The sequence below is a fragment of the Mustelus asterias genome, chromosome 23 (genome assembly GCF_964213995.1).
Source record: "Mustelus asterias chromosome 23, sMusAst1.hap1.1, whole genome shotgun sequence".
Lineage (NCBI taxonomy): Eukaryota > Metazoa > Chordata > Chondrichthyes > Carcharhiniformes > Triakidae > Mustelus > Mustelus asterias.
This window is the reverse complement of record NC_135823.1, coordinates 54157075-54176745: the sequence shown is the minus strand read 5'-3', so window position 1 is coordinate 54176745 and position 19671 is coordinate 54157075. Positions and strand designations below refer to the sequence as shown.

Sequence of the window (19671 nt, the reverse complement as noted above, 5' to 3'; positions counted from 1 at the left end):
GGCTTTCAGGCGAGCTAGCCCCACTCACTCCCCCTGCTGCCACAAAACATGTTTGTCCTCATTTGTTTTGACAGAGTCAGGTAAGATTCACTTTTAAAGTCGCCCAAGAAAAGGTGCGGATTTCTCCCGTTTTCACGCTCCTTTGGCACTCGGACATTTTTTGGTAAGATCACACCAATGGTGTTTGTTTTTCTTTGAGAAGAATGCCTATTTGTTCAACAATCAGGAATCACCAACAGTCAGGATTACAATGCATTAATAATCATCACGCTATTGGATTAATAATTGGAATTTTATTGTATCAATAATGAAGACTGTATTACATCATGCTCAGAATCCTATTGCACTAATAACCAGGTACATGTTACATTCCAAATCACAGTCTGATTGCTTTAAGATTCTGGATACAAAAACATTAATAATCAGGATTCTATCAATAGTCACGTGCCTATTGCAGCAACAATCAGGATCTCACTGCATAATTCATCAATATCCTATTACATTAATAATCAGGATTATATTACCATATTCAAATCATTTGCCAATTGTATCAATAATTATAATGCTATTAGATTTATAATCAGTGCCCAAATACACTAATAGTCCATTAATAATCCCCCTATCACACAAGAGCTGAATCTCCTCCAGCTACAACTCTCATACCACCCAATTTTTCACTTTGGAGTCACAGAAGGTTGAAGGAGTTAAATGGGGTCACACGGGGAAAAGGCGAGGGAAACATTTCCTTACATGAATCTGCAGCATCCAATTTCTCATTCCAAAAATTAACCTTGCAAATCAATCTGCAATTTCACACAGCGTGCAGATTGGGAAGGTCATTCTCATGTTCCCTACCCTCCAGGGAACCAGCAACTTGAACAATGATGGAAAGGATGGTAAGGAAACTAAGAATTGGTGGATGATGCATGTCTCGATATCTTGCCCAGTAAAATACAGCTCATATTCATAACATTGAACATGGTCTGTGTCTGTATGGAAGCTTCTGGAATTGTCTTTATTGATTTAAAAATGGACACCGATGAACTGTTAAGATGTCTGTCAATGAACCTGGAGAGAAAAGCAATTTCCACACAGGCTCCTCAGGCTTCCGTGAAGATCTGGATTGAATTATAATGGATGGGGTCAACCCCTTGAATGGACATGCCATCGTAGCAGAACAGGAGTTGAACAGATAGGCTTAGGTTAGATAAGCTAGTCAAGGAAAAACTGTTCCCATCAGTTGATGAGTCAAGGACGAGGGGACAAAGATTTAGATTCAGGATGATGAAGAACATTTTTACACCGAAGCGGTAAGGACTTGAAATGTGTTGTCTATAAAGATGATCGAAGCAGCGACAATGAATGGTTTGAAAAGGAAAATGGATGCGAGCTTCAGGGAAATCCATTTACAGAGCAACGGGAATACAGGGACAGAATGGGACTGAGATGGTAAATTTACAAAAAGACAACAGGAATTCAACGGGTCAAATGGTCACCTTCATTGCCATCACCACTCTATTCTAGGATTGCTCTGGTGTCTCCATGGATTCAAGATTAATTTTCAGAACATTGCTCGGACAAACCAAGAGTCTAATTATTGGGGCATCAAAGAATTACGCATCACTTTTTCATTCTTTGAACAGTTCATCAGATATAAAAATATAGATGATGGGAATAAAAGGCTGGCATTCAATGAAGTGGTTGGAGTCCAATAATTGGCTGGGCACTGTGGAAACAGACGTGTTGGACGACCAATGGAAGTGTCATAGGGTCCGAGCAGCTGGAGGTGAGAGGTCAAATGATGATGCTTCCAGGAATGCATTCACTCACCTTCCCATTCACATGGTTCTTGGAGAACAGTGAAACGACTGCACACTAATGTGTATTAAACAAAGGAGCAACTGGGTGGAGGGAGGGGCTGATTGATCCTAAATGATCGGTGTAATAAAATAGTAACAATGATTGCAATGGAGAGGGGAATGATTTCACTAAAACTGGCACACAACCATCACTCAGTTAGCAATTAGAATAAAATGGAATCCCACCCACCACAATTTACTGACAAACACCCTGCTGCTTAGATGAACCCCACTCACTCTCCAGATTAAGGTTGAGCAGATACTTCCTTCAGTGCAGCCAATGGGTGATTAAGAAGCAAATTCAGAAAGTCCTTAATGGAACCGGGAGGTTAATGGTGAGATATCATTTGTGTGCTGTAAATGGGACTCTTGGCTTGGTAGGAAAACCCACCCAGAAAGTTCTGGAACTTCACAACTCATGGTGTATCTCTCAACTCCCTGAACGTCCTGTCCTCTTTGTGCATTAATGACAGGGTGTGTTGTAGACACACCATAAACTTCACCCACACATCTCAGCCCAATGACAAACATTACAGACACGGTGTAAAAACAACCCCACATATTTCTAGAAGTGATGAAAGAAGTTATCAGGTAAATCATTGTGTAAATCAGCGACGGACTGCACATACATACGGGTACTTAGGGAATGAAGTTAAACCCACAACTGACCCGAGCCCCAATTCACTGGCATTTGGTGGAACTTGAAACTTGAATTTTTGTACCAGAGCTGTAAAGAACAGGAACAGTTCCATCTTCGCCAGGGTCTCACCAGCGCAGGCCCTCCGACCTACAGAAAAAAATTGCAGAATTGTCAATGATGCTGCTCAAAGAAACAAAGTTATTCAGAATGATTTTTAAAACAGCAAATGGGACATTGCAGTTTTATACAGCCGTACAGAAACTGAGGCTTAACAAGTGCAGTTTTGTTCTCTTATTGAATGTCACTAAATACAATCTCACTGGGTTGAAGTATTTGTCCCTGTGGCCTCTGTATCTCAGGCTCAGAACAAAATTAAATGCTTCAGAATCTCAGAGAAAAAGGGCCTCCAAGCCCCACTCCAGAGACTTGAGCACAAAATCCAGGATGGTGCTCTGGGTGCAGAACGGAGAGTGCCCCTTTCAGAGGGACCATGTTTCAGATCAAACATTAGACTGAGGAGCAATCTGGCATTGTTTGTGAATTGCTGGCAGTGTCCCCTCCATTTCAATAGTGACTATGGATCAAAGACATTGGCATGCTGAAAGTTATGATGCCCTGAAACTGTGAAGGTGCAGTTTTAATAAATGAGTGTTCCATTAATTCCCAGTTCAAGCTTCCTTAGCCAGTCTCACCATTGTGGAGATAAGTAGGTTTAGGCAGTCTGAATAAAAGGTCACCAACATCCCACACAGCCCCAAGAAAAAGATAATAGACATGGAATTCCCTTAATGCTGCATTTCCCACATGTTACTTTCCCCAGCAAGGGAGAGAATGTTTCCACCAATACACAATCCAAAAATGTCAGACGTTGTGCTACCTGCAGAGAAAGGCATGAAGGCTTCTCTCCTCACAAATTTGCCCTCAGCATCCAGAAAGTGAGATGGGTTGAACTCATTTGGTTTTTCCCATTGGGTTTTATCATACAGCACAGAGGACAGCAATGGAATCACATAGGTTCCCTGGAAATATAAGTTCATAAACAGAATTAATCCATTTAGCCCATTGAATCTACACTGCCATTCGATCATGGCTGATATGCTCCTCATCCCCATTTTCCTGTCTTCTCCCCATAACCCTTCAACCCATTACCAATTAAAAATCTGTCTAACTCCTCCTTAAATTTATTCACTGTCCCAACATCCATTCCACTTTGGGGTAGCGAATTCCACAGATTCACAACACGCTGGGACAAGTCGTTTCTCCTCAACTCTGTTTTAAATTTGCTTCCCATTATCCTAAGACTATGACCGCTCATCCTAGAATGCCCCACCAGTGGCAGCATCCACTCCACATCTATTCCTTTCATTATCTTGTAAACCTCAATTTGATCTCCCCTCATGCTTCTAATTTCCAGAGAGTATCGGCCTAAACTGTTCAATCTCTCTTCATATGACAAATCCCTCATCTCTGGAATCAATCGAGTGAACCTCCTCTGAACTGCCTCCAATGCCACGACATCTTTCCTCCAATACGGGGACCAAAACTGTGCACAATACTCCATCGTTGCAACAATCCTTCCTCACCTTTATATTCCATTCCTTTAGCTATAAATGTCAATATTCCATTTGCTTTCTTTATTATCTGCTGTACCTGCATACGGGTTGTCTGTGACATTAAACCCACATTTCTTTGTGATGCTTTTATTTTAGCACAGAGGCCACCGCTCCAGCACAGAGACCGCCGCTCCAGCACAGAGATCGCCGCTCCAGCACAGAGACCAGCACTCCAGCACAGAGACCAGCACTCCAGTACAGGGACCGCCGCTCCAGTACAGAGACCGCCGCTCCAGCACAGAGACCGCCGCTCCAGCACAGGGACCGCCGCTCCAGCACAGAGACCGCCGCTCCAGTACAGAGATCGCCGCTCCAGCACAGAGATCGCCGCTCCAGCACAGAGATCGCCGCTCCAGCGCAGGGACCGCCGCTCCAGCACAGAGATCGCCGCTCCAGCACAGGGACCGCCGCTCAGGCACAGGGACCGCCGCTCCAGCACAGAGATCGCCGCTCCAGCACAGAGATCGCAGCTCCAGCACAGGGACCGCCGCTCCAGCACAGGGACCGCCGCTCCAGCACAGGGACCGCCGCTCCAGCACAGGGACCGCCGCTCCAGCACAGGGACCGCCCGCCGCTCCAGCACAGGGACCGCCCGCCGCTCCAGCACAGGGACCGCCGCTCCAGCGCAGAGACCAGCACACCAGCACAGGGACCGCCGCTCCAGCACAGGGACCGCCGCTCCAGCGCAGGGACCGCCGCTCCAGCGCAGAGACCAGCACTCCAGCACAGGGACCGCCGCTCCAGCACAGGGACCGCCGCTCCAGCACAGGGACCGCCGCTCCAGCGCAGAGACCAGCACTCCAGCACAGGGACCGCCGCTCCAGCACAGGGACCGCCGCTCCAGCACAGGGATCGCCGCTCCAGCACAGGGACCGCCGCTCCAGCACAGGGACCGCCGCTCCAGCACAGAGACCGCCGCTCCAGCACAGAGACCGCCGCTCCAGCACAGAGATCGCCGCTCCAGCACAGAGATCGCCGCTCCAGCACAGAGACCGCCGCTCCAGCACAGAGACCGCCGCTCCAGCACAGAGATCGCCGCTCCAGCACAGAGATCGCCGCTCCAGCACAGAGATCGCCGCTCCAGCACAGAGATCGCCGCTCCAGTACAGAGACCGCCGCTCCAGCACAGAGATCGCCGCTCCAGCACAGAGATCGCCGCTCCAGCACAGAGATCGCCGCTCCAGCGCAGAGACCGCCGCTCCAGCACAGAGATCGCCGCTCCAGCACAGAGATCGCCGCTCCAGCACAGAGATCGCCGCTCCAGTACAGAGACCGCCGCTCCAGCACAGAGACCGCCGCTCCAGCGCAGGGACCGTCGCTCCAGCACAGAGATCGCCGCTCCAGTACAGAGACCGCCGCTCCAGTACAGAGACCGCCGCTCCAGTACAGAGACCGCCGCTCCAGTACAGAGATCGCCGCTCCAGCGCAGGGACCGCCGCTCCAGCACAGGGACCGCCGCTCCAGCACAGGGACCGCCGCTCCAGCACAGGGACCGCCGCTCCAGTACAGGGACCGCCGCTCCAGTACAGGGACTGCCGCTCCAGCGCAGGGACCGCCGCTCCAGCACAGGGACCGCCGCTCCAGCACAGGGACCGCTGCTCCAGTACAGAGATCGCCGCTCCAGCGCAGAGACCGCCGCTCCAGTACAGAGATCGCCGCTCCAGCGCAGGGACCGCCGCTCCAGCACAGAGATCGCCGCTCCAGCGCAGAGACCGCCGCTCCAGTACAGAGACCGCTGCTCCAGCGCAGAGATCGCCGCTCCAGCACAGAGATCGCCGCTCCAGCACAGAGATCGCCGCTCCAGCACAGAGATCGCCGCTCCAGCACAGAGATCGCCGCTCCAGCACAGAGATCGCCGCTCCAGTACAGAGATCGCCACTCCAGCACAGAGACCGCCGCTCCAGCACTGAGATCGCCGCTCCAGCACAGGGACCGCCGCTCCAGTACAGAGACCGCCACTCCAGCGCAGAGACCGCCGCTCCAGCACAGAGACCGCCGCTCCAGCACAGGGACCGCCGCTCCAGTACAGAGACCGCCACTCCAGCGCAGAGACCGCCACTCCAGCACAGAGACCGCCGCTCCAGCACAGGGACCGCCGCTCCAGCACAGGGACCGCCGCTCCAGCACAGAGATCGCCGCTCCAGCACAGAGACCGCCGCTCCAGCACAGGGACCGCCGCTCCAGTACAGGGACCGCCGCTCCAGTACAGAGACCGCCACTCCAGCGCAGAGACCGCCGCTCCAGCACAGAGACCGCCGCTCCAGCACAGGGACCGCCGCTCCAGCGCAGGGACCGCCACTCCAGCACAGAGATCGCCGCTCCAGTACAGAGATCGCCGCTCCAGTACAGAGACCGCCGCTCCAGCGCAGAGACCGCTGCTCCAGCGCAGAGATCGCCGCTCCAGTACAGAGATCGCCGCTCCAGTACAGAGATCGCCGCTCCAGTACAGAGACCGCCGCTCCAGCGCAGGGACCGCCACTCCAGCACAGAGATCGCCGCTCCAGCACAGAGACCGCCGCTCCAGCACAGAGACCGCCGCTCCAGCACAGAGACCGCCGCTCCAGCACAGGGACCGCCGCTCCAGTACAGAGACCGCCGCTCCAGCGCAGAGACCGCCGCTCCAGCGCAGAGATCGCCGCTCCAGTACAGAGACCGCCGCTCCAGCGCAGAGATCGCCGCTCCAGCACAGAGACCGCCGCTCCAGCGCAGAGATCGCCGCTCCAGTACAGAGACCGCCGCTCCAGCACAGAGATCGCCGCTCCAGTACAGAGACCGCCACTCCAGCGCAGAGACCGCCGCTCCAGCGCAGGGACCGCCGCTCCAGCACAGAGATCGCCGCTCCAGTACAGAGACCGCCGCTCCAGTACAGAGACCGCCGCTCCAGCACAGAGATCGCCGCTCCAGTACAGAGACCGCCGCTCCAGCGCAGAGACCGCCGCTCCAGCACAGGGACCGCCGCTCCAGCACAGAGATCGCCGCTCCAGTACAGAGACCGCCACTCCAGCGCAGAGACCGCCGCTCCAGCACAGAGACCAGCACTCCAGCGCAGGGACCGCCGCTCCAGCACAGAGACCGCCGCTCCAGCACAGAGACCGCCGCTCCAGCACAGAGACCGCCGCTCCAGTACAGAGACCGCCGCTCCAGTACAGAGACCGCCGCTCCAGTACAGAGACCGCCGCTCCAGCACAGAGACCGCCGCTCCAGCACAGAGACCGCCGCTCCAGCACAGAGACCGCCGCTCCAGCACAGAGACCGCCGCTCCAGCACAGAGACCGCCGCTCCAGCACAGAGACCGCCGCTCCAGCACAGAGACCGCCGCTCCAGCACAGAGACCGCCGCTCCAGCGCAGGGACCGCCGCTCCAGTACAGAGACCGCCGCTCCAGCACAGAGATCGCCGCTCCAGCGCAGAGACCGCCGCTCCAGCACAGGGACCGCCGCTCCAGCACAGAGACCGCCGCTCCAGCACAGGGATCGCCGCTCCAGCACAGAGACCGCCGCTCCAGCACAGAGACCGCCGCTCCAGTACAGAGACCAGCACTCCAGCACAGAGACCGCCGCTCCAGCACAGGGATCGCCGCTCCAGCACAGAGACCGCCGCTCCAGCACAGAGACCGCCGCTCCAGCACAGAGACCGCCGCTCCAGCGCAGGGACCGCCGCTCCAGCACAGGGACCGCCGCTCCAGCACTGAGACCGCCGCTCCAGCACAGAGACCGCCGCTCCAGCACAGAGACCGCCGCTCCAGCACAGAGACCAGCACTCCAGTACAGAGACCGCCGCTCCAGTACAGAGACCGCCGCTCCAGCACAGAGATCGCCGCTCCAGCACAGAGACCGCCGCTCCAGCACTGAGACCGCCGCTCCAGCACAGAGACCGCCGCTCCAGCACAGAGACCGCCGCTCCAGTACAGGGACCGCCGCTCCAGCGCAGAGATCGCCGCTCCAGTGCAGAGACCGCCACTCCAGTACAGAGACCAGCACTCCAGTACAGAGACCAGCACTCCAGTACAGAGACCAGCACTCCAGTACAGAGACCAGCACTCCAGTACAGAGACCACCACTCCAGTGCCGCGATTGCAGAGATACTGGCCAGGATTTTCCAGTCGCAGGCGGGATGGAATTTTTGGCAGACCTGCAGAAAGTTCCATTCACATTCAACGCAAATTTTCGGTCCTGCCACAATCCCAACCACTGCCTTTTCAATTGGACAGGATTGAAGCTGAGGCCCCATTTCTGTCTTCCTGGGAGATGAAAAAGATTATCCGGTCATTATTACAACATTCCCAGTCTTGTTAACTGAATGCAAAATACTTCATGAGTTTGCAGAGGTATGAAACAGGAGCTTTACTGGAACACATCTTACTGTTCTGGCTTATACTTTCCACGAGGGTGTAAACGAGGCAAAATAAATCATGTGATGTTGCATCACTTCCTGTGATGATATACAATTAGAATTAACATATTAAAACCCAATATACCACATGACACTACACTACAATGGTCACATTGCTGTTTGCTGTGCGCATATCGAATGCTGCATTTCCCACATTACGACGATGACTACACTTCAAAAGTATTTCATTGGATCTAAAATGCTTTGAGACATCCTGGAGTCATGCAAAGTGCTTTATAAAAGCAAGTCTTCCTTTTAAGCCGAACTCAGTTTATGTTATCTCTCCTGATATCTCCTGCTGTGGCTCGGTGTCAAACATTTGCTCCTGAATATTTCCTTGGGAAATTCAAATTCTGCATTAAAAGGTGTGCAATAAAAGTTTTGGTTGTGAACTCATATGTTTCCAATTTATTCTCCCTTTCTCCCTATTCGTTCACAGCTTAAAATAACCTCAAATAATGCAACGGAAAATGAGGCCATTCGCTCCATCCTTTCCGTGCTAGCTCTATGATTGGGTTTCGACTTATTTCCACTCCTCTGCTCTTCCTCCAACAACTTTGGTACATATCAGTTAATGACAGCTAGCCACTGAGGCACAAATGGTGCAAAGTGTAATTAGATGCAAACTTGAGAGATCAAATCCTCCCCAGGATTTCCATGAAATGTCATAATATCAGGCCCCAGTTGTGGCCATAGCTTCCCGAGAGTACCTTTGGAATGAAGAATCCTTTGAAGGTTATGTCCACTGTGCTTTCGTGTGGGAGGTTCATGGGCACGATGTCACCAAACCTCTGGATTTCGTGGATCACTGCGTCAGTGAACGGCAAACTTTTCCGATCTTGAACTCTGGGAGATCGGTCTGATCCAATTACTTTGATAATTTCCTCGTGAATCTTTTCTGCAAGACAAAAAGATTTATAAAGTGATTAAAAGTACGGTTCTGGCTTTTTTCAGGCAAGACAACTCCTGACCTCATTACAGCCTTGGTTTAAACATGGGGGAAAGAGCTGAATGACTGCCCTTGACAATATCCAGCATTGGACTGACAAGTGAAAAGTAACATTCGCGCCACACAAGTGCCAGGCATTGACCACCTCCAGCAAGAGAGAATCCAACCATCAACACTCAAATTTCAATGGCATTACCATCACTGAATTCCCCACTATCAACATCCTGGGGCTTTGCACTGACCAGAAACTGAACTGGATTATCCGTATAAATACTATGGCAATGTAAGCAGGTCAGCGGCCAGGGATCCTACACCAAGTAACTAACCTCCTGACTTCCCAAAACTAGTTCATCAGCTACAAGGCACAAGTCAGGATTGAGATGGAATTCTCTCCATTTGCCTGGATGAGTACAGCTTCAACAGCACACAAGAAGCTTGACACCATCTGGGAAAGAAGCAGCACGCTTGGTTGGTACCCCTTCCACATTCACTCCATCCACCACCAATGAACAGTGACAGCAGTGTGTACAATCTACAAGATGCACTGCAGGAACTGACCAAGGATCCTGAGGCAGCACCTTCCAAACCCACGACCAATACCATCTAGAAGGGCAAGGGCAGCAGATACATGGTAACACCACTACCTAGAGATTCCCCTTCTCACCATCCTGACTTGGAAATGTTTTGTATTTCCTCCACTGTCACTGGGTCAAAATCCAGGAACTCCCTCCCCAACAGTACTGAGGGTGTACCTCCATCACAGAAACTGCAGTGGTTCAGGAAGTTAGCTCACGACCACATTGTGAAGGGCAACTAGAGATGGGCAATTGTTAAGACACAGGTCAGAAACTCCAAGGTGTTTAATGAAGTTAGCCCAGATCCTAAGTTTTACATTTGATTTTGGTGTTAGGGTGAGCATCAGGTATTTCACTCCAGGTATGTTTCAAGTGACCCACTGGAGTCACATCCCCAAATCAAGCTCCACTCAACAATCCCCAAAGGACCATGAAACCACAGAACACTGCATTAGTCCAGATTAAAATCAACGTGATATCAATTATATTGTCCCAGCAGCAATAAAGGACACCGGTCACAGACATCACGGTGCCAACAAAAGCCAGGGCCTGCTTGAAACATACTGCAGAGGAACCTGATTAAAATACATTTCTGAAAGGCACAGCATGGTCACACAATAAATGCTGGCAATAGACAGTGGCACCCACATTCCGTAAAGAGGGAGAAAAAAAGTTCAAAATCACACCCATGATAATCTGAGAGTGAGGGATACAAAATGATACAACAAGATGGGTCCAGAATGGAATCAGACTGCTCCTTACTCTGAATCTCTGGATATTTCATCATCAGAAGCATTCCCCAACGAATTGTGGTTGAGGTGGTCTCCATCCCTGCAGCAAATAGGTTGATCGCGGTGAACGTTAAGTTGTTTTCATTAAAGTATGAATTAGGATTGTCCGATTCCTACAAGAGATAACAAGAAAAGAACTCAGAACTGGGATTGGAACCAGTAGAGTGCGGCATGGGTGTATTATTAACCTGAATTCTACATTATTGGGAAATGCAATACAGAAAAGGGGCCAGGAATAAGAGGCAGCAATGGGTTTGCTCCAGGCAATGGTTTGCCACTTTTGATAAGGTGTTAAACAAAGGCTCTGTCTGCTCTCTCGGGTGGAAATATTGCAAAGAAAAGGAAGGGGGGGTCTCCCTGCTGTCTTAAGATTTCTATTCTGTCTTTTATGACCTGAGGATGTTGCAAAGTGCCTGACAGCCAATGAACCGTTGCTTTTGAGTGTGGTGACTGTAGGAAACAAGCAGCCAATCTGAGCTGGGGAAGTGCCCACAAACAGCAATGTGGGATTGACCAGATAGTCTGTTTTCCTGATATTGGTTGAATTCACATCACAAACAATGAGTACATTTGAAAAGTGCCTCATTGGCTGGAATCTGCTTTGGGACATCCTGGGGGTTCGATAGACAGAATGTAAATGCCGGTTCTTTCTTTTATAAATGAATGATACTTTCCACAGAATCAGACATTTATAGCCCATTCTGCCATGCTGGGTTGAAGAAAGTTCCCTTTATTGTCCCAAGACATCATAACCAGAGCTGATAGAGAATCTACAGCACTTCTTAAAAGGGAAGTCGTGTTTCTACCTGTTGTTGTCGCAACATGAATGCATCAATAAAACTCCTCAGGTCATTCTCATCCAGGTTCTGATGGTGATTGATGAAGAGGGTCTTCAAGTAAGCAATATTCTCCTTAGCATTGGAGAACATTTTTTTGTGTGATCCAGGAAGGAATCCCAAGAAGGGAAATGCATTGTACAGCTGTGGAATAAAAATAATGTGATGTTATTTATCTTGATATCAAAGTTAACCAATAACCTGCTCACGTCCCGTATTCCACAATGAGAACAGTGCAATGAATAAATCTTTAAAATGTTCTGAATCTGTCACATTGAAGTGTCCAGATTGTGCACCCATTAGTGTTCATCCGAACAAAGAGCTTCGGTACAAATGTTAACATGAATCTCTTTGATTATTACCGACCTGCTTCTTTTTAGCTCAGAGTTGTAACATTCCCCTTTCTTATTAACTAACAGCACAGGAGCAGGAGGAGGCGAAACAAACAGTCGGGCCTGATGCTCCCATTAAATTAGATCCTGGCTAATCTCTATGTTTAATCTCATTTTGGCTCCATAATTTTAAGGTTCTCGAACCAGCTCAAACACAATGAGAGTGTAACCTCCTTCAGGTAAATTATTAAGGTGCGCTTCTCCTCCACATAACTAATACATTGCACCACACAGGCTTTTTGGGAACTCCACTATCGATCCCCCACCCCTTTCAGCTGCTGCTGGTCGCAAATCATCATAGAATCATAGAAACCCTACAGTACAGAAAGAGGCCATTCGGCCCATCGAGTCTGCACCGACCACAATCCCACCCAGGCCCTACCCCCATTTCCCTACATATTTTACCTGCTAATCCGTCTAATCTACGCATCCCAGGACACTAGGGGGCAATTTTAGCATGGCCAATCAACTTAACCCGCACATCTTTGGACTGTGGGAGGAAACTAGAGCACCCGGAGGAAACCCACGCAGACACGAGGAGAATGTGCAAACTCCACACAGACAGTGACCCAAGCCAGGAATCGAACCCAGGTCCCTGGAGCTGTGAAGCAGCAGTGCTAACCACTGTGCTACCGTGCCGCCCTTTGCTGGAATGTATTTCTGTTGCTAATGAAAGATGACATTTACCTGGATCATGGGGGAACCAGCAAGTTGAATGCTTTCATTCAATCTCGTTACGATTCTGACAAACCTTTCATCCTCATAATCAAATCTGTCACCAAACAGTATCGAGCAAATTATGTTGGCCACTGCAGCATTCAGTTTGATGGTTGGATTAAAAGGTTGGCCTGCAAAGAAAACACGCACACACACACAATCTGGTGCTGATCCTTCAAAACAAAATCACAATTGCATTGTTCGTCAGTTAATGAGGGCACTCGGATTGTTCCCGAGGCTGTTATAGGAACACAGAGAGGGATCAGCAGGGGTCTGACTAGAATTTTCTAATCCACCCTAGATATACAAATTGTGCTGAGGAAATGGAGAATACATCCTGAAATGAGAGATGGATCAACTGGAAAACTATAACCCAGTTGGTCACGGCGGTTCTGAGAGAAGTTACCAAATAAACCTGTTGGACTTTAACCTGGTGTTGTGAGACTTCTTACTGTGACTATCCCAGTGGACAGTGAGGACCCAAAGATCAAAGCCAAAGGCTCTGCAATCTCATCCCTTGCCTCCCAAAGAATCCTAGGATATATCCTATCTGGCCCAGGGGACTTATCGACCCTCAGGTTTTTCAAAATTGCTAATACATCTTCCCTCAGAACATCTACCTCCTCCAGCCTATCAGCCTGTATCTCACACTCATCCTCAAAAACATGGCCCCTCTCCTTGGTGAACACTGAAGAAAAGTATTCATTCATCGCCTCTCCTATCTCTTCTGACTCCATGCACAAGCTCCCACTACTGTCCTTGACCGGCCCTAACCTCACCCTGGTCATTCTTTTATTTCTCACGTAAGAGTAAAAAGCCTTGGGTTTTTCCTTGATGCGACCTGCCAAGGACTTCTCATGCCCCCTCCTAGCTCTCCTAAGCCCTTTTTTTTAGCTCATTCCTTGCTACCTTGTACCCCTCAAGCGATCCAACTGAACCTTGTTTTCTCATCCTTACATATGCTTCCTTTTTCCTCTTGACAAGGCATTCAACCTCTTTTGTGAACCATGGTTCCCTCACTCGGCCATTTCCTCCCTGCCTGACAGGGACATACCTATCAAGGACACGCAGTATTTGTTCCTTGAACAAGCTTCACTTTTCATTTGTGCCTTTCTCTGACAGTTTCTGTTCCCATCTTATGCTGCCTAACTCCTGCCTAATCGCATCATAATTACCCCTCCCTCAATTATAAACCTTGCCCTGCCGTATGGCCCTATCCCTCTCCATTGCAATAATGAAAGACACCGAATTATGGTCACTATCTCCAAAATGCTCTCCCACAAACAAATCTAACACTTGGCCTGGTTCATTACCCAGTACCAAGTCCAATGTGGCCCCACCTCTTGTCGGCTTATCCACATATTGTGTCAGGAAACCCTCCTGCACACACTGTACAAAAACTGCCCCATCCGAACTATTCAACCTATAAAGGTTCCAATCAATATTTGGAAAGTTAAAGTCACCCATGACAACTACCCTGTGACCTCCACACCTATCCATAATCTGCTTTGCAATTTCTTCCTCCAGATCTCTATTACTATTTGGGGGCCTATAGAAAACTCCTAACAACGTGACCGCTCCTTTCCTATTTCTAACTTCAGCCCATATTACCTCAGTAGGCAGATCCCCCTTGAACTGCCTTTCTGCCCGGGTCCCTGGCACAGTGAGGCAGCAGTGCTAACCACTGTGCCTCACAGCACAATTACTTTTGGATTGTTCCAGCAAAAGGCAAGCAGGAATACAATTGACTGTATTTCTTCTTTGTAATGTTTGCCCAGTATTTATAATCTCCGGGGTGGTGTGGCGAGGTACTTAAGAGGGATAGCAAGGCGGTACAGTGGTTAGCACTGCTGCCTCACAGCATCATGGGCGTAGGTTCAATTCCAGCCTTGGGTCACTGTTGTGAGAAGTTTGCACATTCTCCCCGTGTCAGTTTGGGTTTCCTCTGGGTGCACCGGTTTCCTCCCACAGTCCAAAGATTTGCGGGTTAGGTTGATTGGCCTTCGCGTCAGGAGGATTTGCAGGGCAAATATGTGGTGTTACAGGGATTGGTCCTGGGTGGGAATGTTGTCGGTGCAGGCTCGAAGGGACAGATGGCCTCCTTCTGCAACCCCCTGGATACCCGCATGCAAACACTGCATGGGAAATTCCCAGGAAGTTTAACATTCCATTGTCTAAGTACCCTGCCCTGGGTAATTATCCAGCATCCTGACTTAAATCACAGACTTTGTTCTGATTCTTTCAGGAGAGTTGTCTCTCTCTAAAAGTTAGGAAGATTTAGTCACTTGCAACTTCTGGGTAGCTATGGTACTAACCCCACTTCACCAGACCCCCTTACTTTCTCTGTGACTATTACCTCACTCTACCCCCTCACCCACTCACATTACAGACTTACCTTCTCTCCTATCAAAGTGGCCTGAACCCTTCAGCCTACCTGGTGTACAGCAACTAGTGCTGTTAAAAATAGGGCACGTGGCCTCACTGCCCCTGATTCTGCTGCTCTGCAATGAAGAGTCCCAGGAGCCGGAACGCTGCACTTTTCCCTCAGGCCCGAGTAGGAAAATCAGGCGAGAAATACACAGCTTCCAATCCAGGTGAGTAAAAAGGGGCAGAGCGGCAACCTGACTGTGATTGCCACTCTTGGAAGTTCTGGGCCTTCTGTGGTTCTTTAAAACTCAACCTCATTTGCAAATAATTAGAAACACACAGAGAAAAGAAACATTGATAATTCTGTTTCTTTACCGCACACAAACTCACCTTCATAAGAATCAAACATTTTTATCAGAAATTCGGTTTCCTCAATTATTTTGTCTTCGATGGTTTTTTTGCCCATTCCAAAATCTCGCAGGGTGGTTAAGGTGAACCTTCGCATTTGTTTCCATGACTCCCCATGACCAAAAATAACGCCTACAATTAAATCCATCAGAAAGAAGTCATTAAAACTTCAAATATGAAGAAAGATGTTTGATTTAACAGTTATTATGCTAATATCTCTTCAGTTAATTAATTAGAATAGAAAGGGATGGGAGCCTCGAAATTACTATTGATTTAATTTATTATTGTCACATGTATTGGGATACAGTGAAAAGCATTGTTTCTTGTGCTATACAGACAAAGCATACCGTTCATACCAACCCAGCTCCCCAGAAAGTTAAAAGAAATTACTGCGGGTGCTTGAATCTGAAACCCAAAGAGAAAATGCTGGAAAATCTCGACAGATCTGGCAGCATCTGTAAGGAGAGAAAAGAGCTGATGTTTCGCATCCAGATGACCCTTTGTCAAACAATGCTGCCGGATCTGCTGAGATTTTCCAGCACGTTCCCCAGAAACTTAGCCGAGTTTCTGAATTAATAGTCCAGCGATAATATCACGAGGCCATCATCTTCGCACTTAGGCTACTCCCTCCCTAATTCATCAAATGCAAATAGCAACTGGGTTAGTTATTAATGTACATTTGAGATGGCAGACTTCTGTTAACCAAAGAGGTTACGAAATCTGGGCCAAAGTCATGTTTGGAAAGTTCAGTCACAGGTGTAAGATCAAGGGTCTCATGGCATTGTCCTGTTCTTATGTTCTCACCCGTGACAGCAAATCCTTCAAATTCTTAACCTATTAATACCTCTGTTAAGAAGATGGAAAGTAGGATGCCACGTGAATTTTTTTTTAGCTTTTTTATTCGTGTCACAAGTGGGTTTACATTAACACTGCAATGAAGTTATTGTGAATTTCCTAAGCATTCCTGCAGTAACGTAACCAATTTGTAGCTTATACTAATCGTTTGTGTAATTAAACACAGCAATGTTTTACGGAAGTTACAGAAAAGTGGTTGCCAATTGTATTCAAAGGGTTTGTTGGTTTTTAATCTTCCAAAGTTGTTCAAAACTTGAAAGTTTAGTAAAGCGAACCTTTGCCAAAGTCTGAAAAATATTAATTATTTGAAGCCAGACAGGCTGCAGCCAGATTTGAACTGACAGATTTTACAACAGTGAAGTTAAAGGTGAGAATTACCGTGTCCCTTTGTATTTGCCTCAAATATTGGCAAGTGCGCTCTTCCACCAAATTCCTCTGCATGTTTGACAAGTGCATCATTCACTGTCTCATAGCCGGTCAGCACCACTGCATTCCTGAATCCTAGCTTGATGCTGAATACTGTACCGTACTTCTCAGATAGCTGAAACAAAAGCAATACATTTCCATGAACAACTCATTCAACTATTCACATCACATGCCTTGTGCGGCTTCTCAATAATACATTGTAACATGTTCACTCGGGAAGGATGCAACATAGCTTGATAAGGACACTCACACTCACCAGGTACTGGTACTCACCACAGAGAGCCACGATCTTCACATATTGAGTCCACAGGGCTGCAACTAGGAAAACTGCAATGACCATTCATGTATCAGCTCACTTGAGTGTGAGATTGCAGACAAATTCATATTGTACAGTTGCTGCCCTCGTCTGGTCAGGTGGCAGAAGGGATAAAGGGTTTTTGCCCCAAGTACTCAGATCATGGTTGTCTATGGAGACCGTGGCTGACTGGCACAGGATGAAATTATTATTGTTATTGTTTGTTATTTTTATTTTTTACTGTTTTTTAGTGTCACAATTAGGCTTACATTAACACTGCATTGAAATTACTGTGAAAATCCCCGAGTCACTACAATCCGGCGCCTGTTCGGGTACACTGATGGAAAATTTAGTATGGCCAATGCACCAACCAGAACGTCTGTTGGTGTGTGGGAAGAAACCGGAGCATCCGGTGGACAGCCACGCAGACATGGGGAGAACATGCAGACTACCCACATACAGTGACCCAAGCCGAGGATCAAACCCAGGTCCCTGGAGCTGTGAGACAGCAGTGCTAACAACTGTGCCACCGTGCTGCCCTTTTTAAGATGAAGAATTTAAGATGGTTGCTGGCAGGATCCTGAGCATTCAATAACATGTTGTATTAGGAATGGAGCACAGCCATTGGGTCACTGTCTGTGCGGAGTTTGCACATTCTCCCCGTGTCTGCATGGGTTTCCTCTGGGTTTCCTCCCACAGTGCTGGTTAGGGATATTGACCATGCTAAATTCGCCCTCAGTGTGCCCTGAACAGCCACCAGAGTGTGGCGACTAGGGGATATTCACAGTAGCTTCACTGCAGTGATAATGTAAGCAGACTTGTGACTAACAAATAGACTTTAAATTTTAAACTTTAAGGGGGGTGGGGGTGAATTCAGCTGCAATCTGATTGTTTTTGGGGCAACAACCTGCATTGGCATAGCGCCTTCAGCGCAAAAATGAACATCTCGAGGCACTGAAAAGAGGTGGCAAACAGCAGAACAGCTTTCCGATTTACTGTAAGAATCTGGTTTTCTCTTACCTTCATCAAAGATTTGCCCAGGTTCTTTAGATCCAACATGTGCAGGTTGCCAATCACTGGGAGAGGAGCGGGTCCCGGGGGGAAGTTGAGGGTTCCATGAGATTTAGACCCAGTGTTAAAATACACCAGAAGGATAATGGTCAGAGCAGCAAACAACCCCAGAGTGGCAGGATCCAAAGAGAATGCATTTAGAATCGACATACTGGGATCTAAACTGGCAATGTGACCAATAGGAGTTATCACAGTTTATGTTAGATCTCAGCACCTTCCCGAATGAGCTCCTAAATGCATTAACACACGCAGGTGGAAGTGGTTTTAAGTTGTCGCTCTCTAGCTAACTGGACTTTCCCTTATTGAAATCTTATCAGATGGTAACTGATAGGAGGAGTGAAGTTTCTTTACGTTAACTGGAAGGACGGGACATAATCCCTCCTCCTCACCCCGACCATGCAACAGTCCCGAATGCAACACAGACCCTCCCCCAAGCAGTGATGAAACATCAATCGGGTGGCTATAAATACCCATTAGTTTCCCTCCCCTATCCTCACAGACTCAGCCCTTCAGCCCATCGAGTCTGCACTGACAATATCTACCACTATAACCGGGACTGTGCAATTACTTTTAGAATTCCTACAGTCAGAAGGAGGCCATTTGAACCAATAGAAAAGCCAGGACACAAAAGATTAATCCTTCCCTCACAGACTGAGCCAAAGAGCGGCCCCAAACATCACACAGCCAGCTGCCAGGCACTGAGACAATTATCTGCCCAGATTAGAAATCAATTCAATATTTTGCCAATGGATAAATCATTACACTGAACTTGCACTTGGAGCTGTGTGATTACCTTCACTCTGAATCATTGAAGAGCTGAACTAGCAGAAATTAAAGCTTCTCTTCTGGTATCATAGAATCATAGAATCGTAGAACCCCTACAGTGCAGCAGGAGGCCATTCAGCCCATCGAGCCTGCACCGACAACAATCCCACCTGGGCCTTATCCCCGTAACCCCACATATTTACCCTGCTAATCCCTCAAACCTACGCTTCCCGGGACACAAAGGAGCAATTTAGCATGGTCAATCCACCTAACCCGCTCAACTTTGGACTGTGGGAGGAAACTGGAGCATCCGGAGGAAACCCACGCAGAAACGGGGAGAATGTGCAAACTCCACACAGACGGTGACCCAAGCCGGAAATCGAATTCGGGTCCCTGGGGCTATGAGGCAGCAGTGCGAACCACTTTGCCGCTGTGCCACCCCACTGTGCCTCAGTGAATCCACCTTGACGTAGTGGAGAGGAATCTGTACGCTTCTGATCGCTTGGCGGATGTCGATGGGAGGTCCTTGTTCCTGGGGTTGGGACACCCATGGCAGCAAGCTTTGGAGGCTTGTCCAAAAAGTCTTCAACTGCAGTGCAGCGGAAGGAAAACTGTGTTTCACTGGCTGCGGCGGCAGAAGAAAGCTATGATGGCAAGGTTGGTCCCGATCGTCAAAATCGTGCGGACAATGACGGTGTGCCAACGTTGCACAGATATACAA

General features: G+C 48.7%; 2 protein-coding genes across 2 annotated transcripts in view; one reads left to right on the top strand and one right to left on the bottom strand.

Annotated features, from left to right (window-relative positions):
* nthl1 (nth-like DNA glycosylase 1) overlaps positions 1-14873 on the top strand; it is a 324946-nt gene extending 310073 nt beyond the window's left edge. Inside the window, exon 6 of the transcript XR_013500691.1 lies at positions 14851-14873. The gene's annotated coding sequence lies outside the window, so the exon portion shown is untranslated. The remainder of the gene's footprint in view (positions 1-14850) is intronic.
* On the bottom strand, positions 280-18483 carry LOC144510790 (cytochrome P450 2K1-like). The gene is made up of 9 exons (XM_078240679.1): positions 18135-18483; positions 16772-16934; positions 15521-15670; positions 12734-12894; positions 11625-11798; positions 10790-10931; positions 9214-9401; positions 3377-3518; positions 280-2646 (listed from the first exon to the last, which is right to left on the bottom strand). Exons 1-9 carry the CDS (start codon positions 18333-18335, stop codon positions 2468-2470), a joined length of 1500 nt encoding a protein of 499 aa, XP_078096805.1. The 5' UTR covers positions 18336-18483; the 3' UTR covers positions 280-2467.
* Between the last annotated feature and the right edge of the window lie 1188 nt (positions 18484-19671).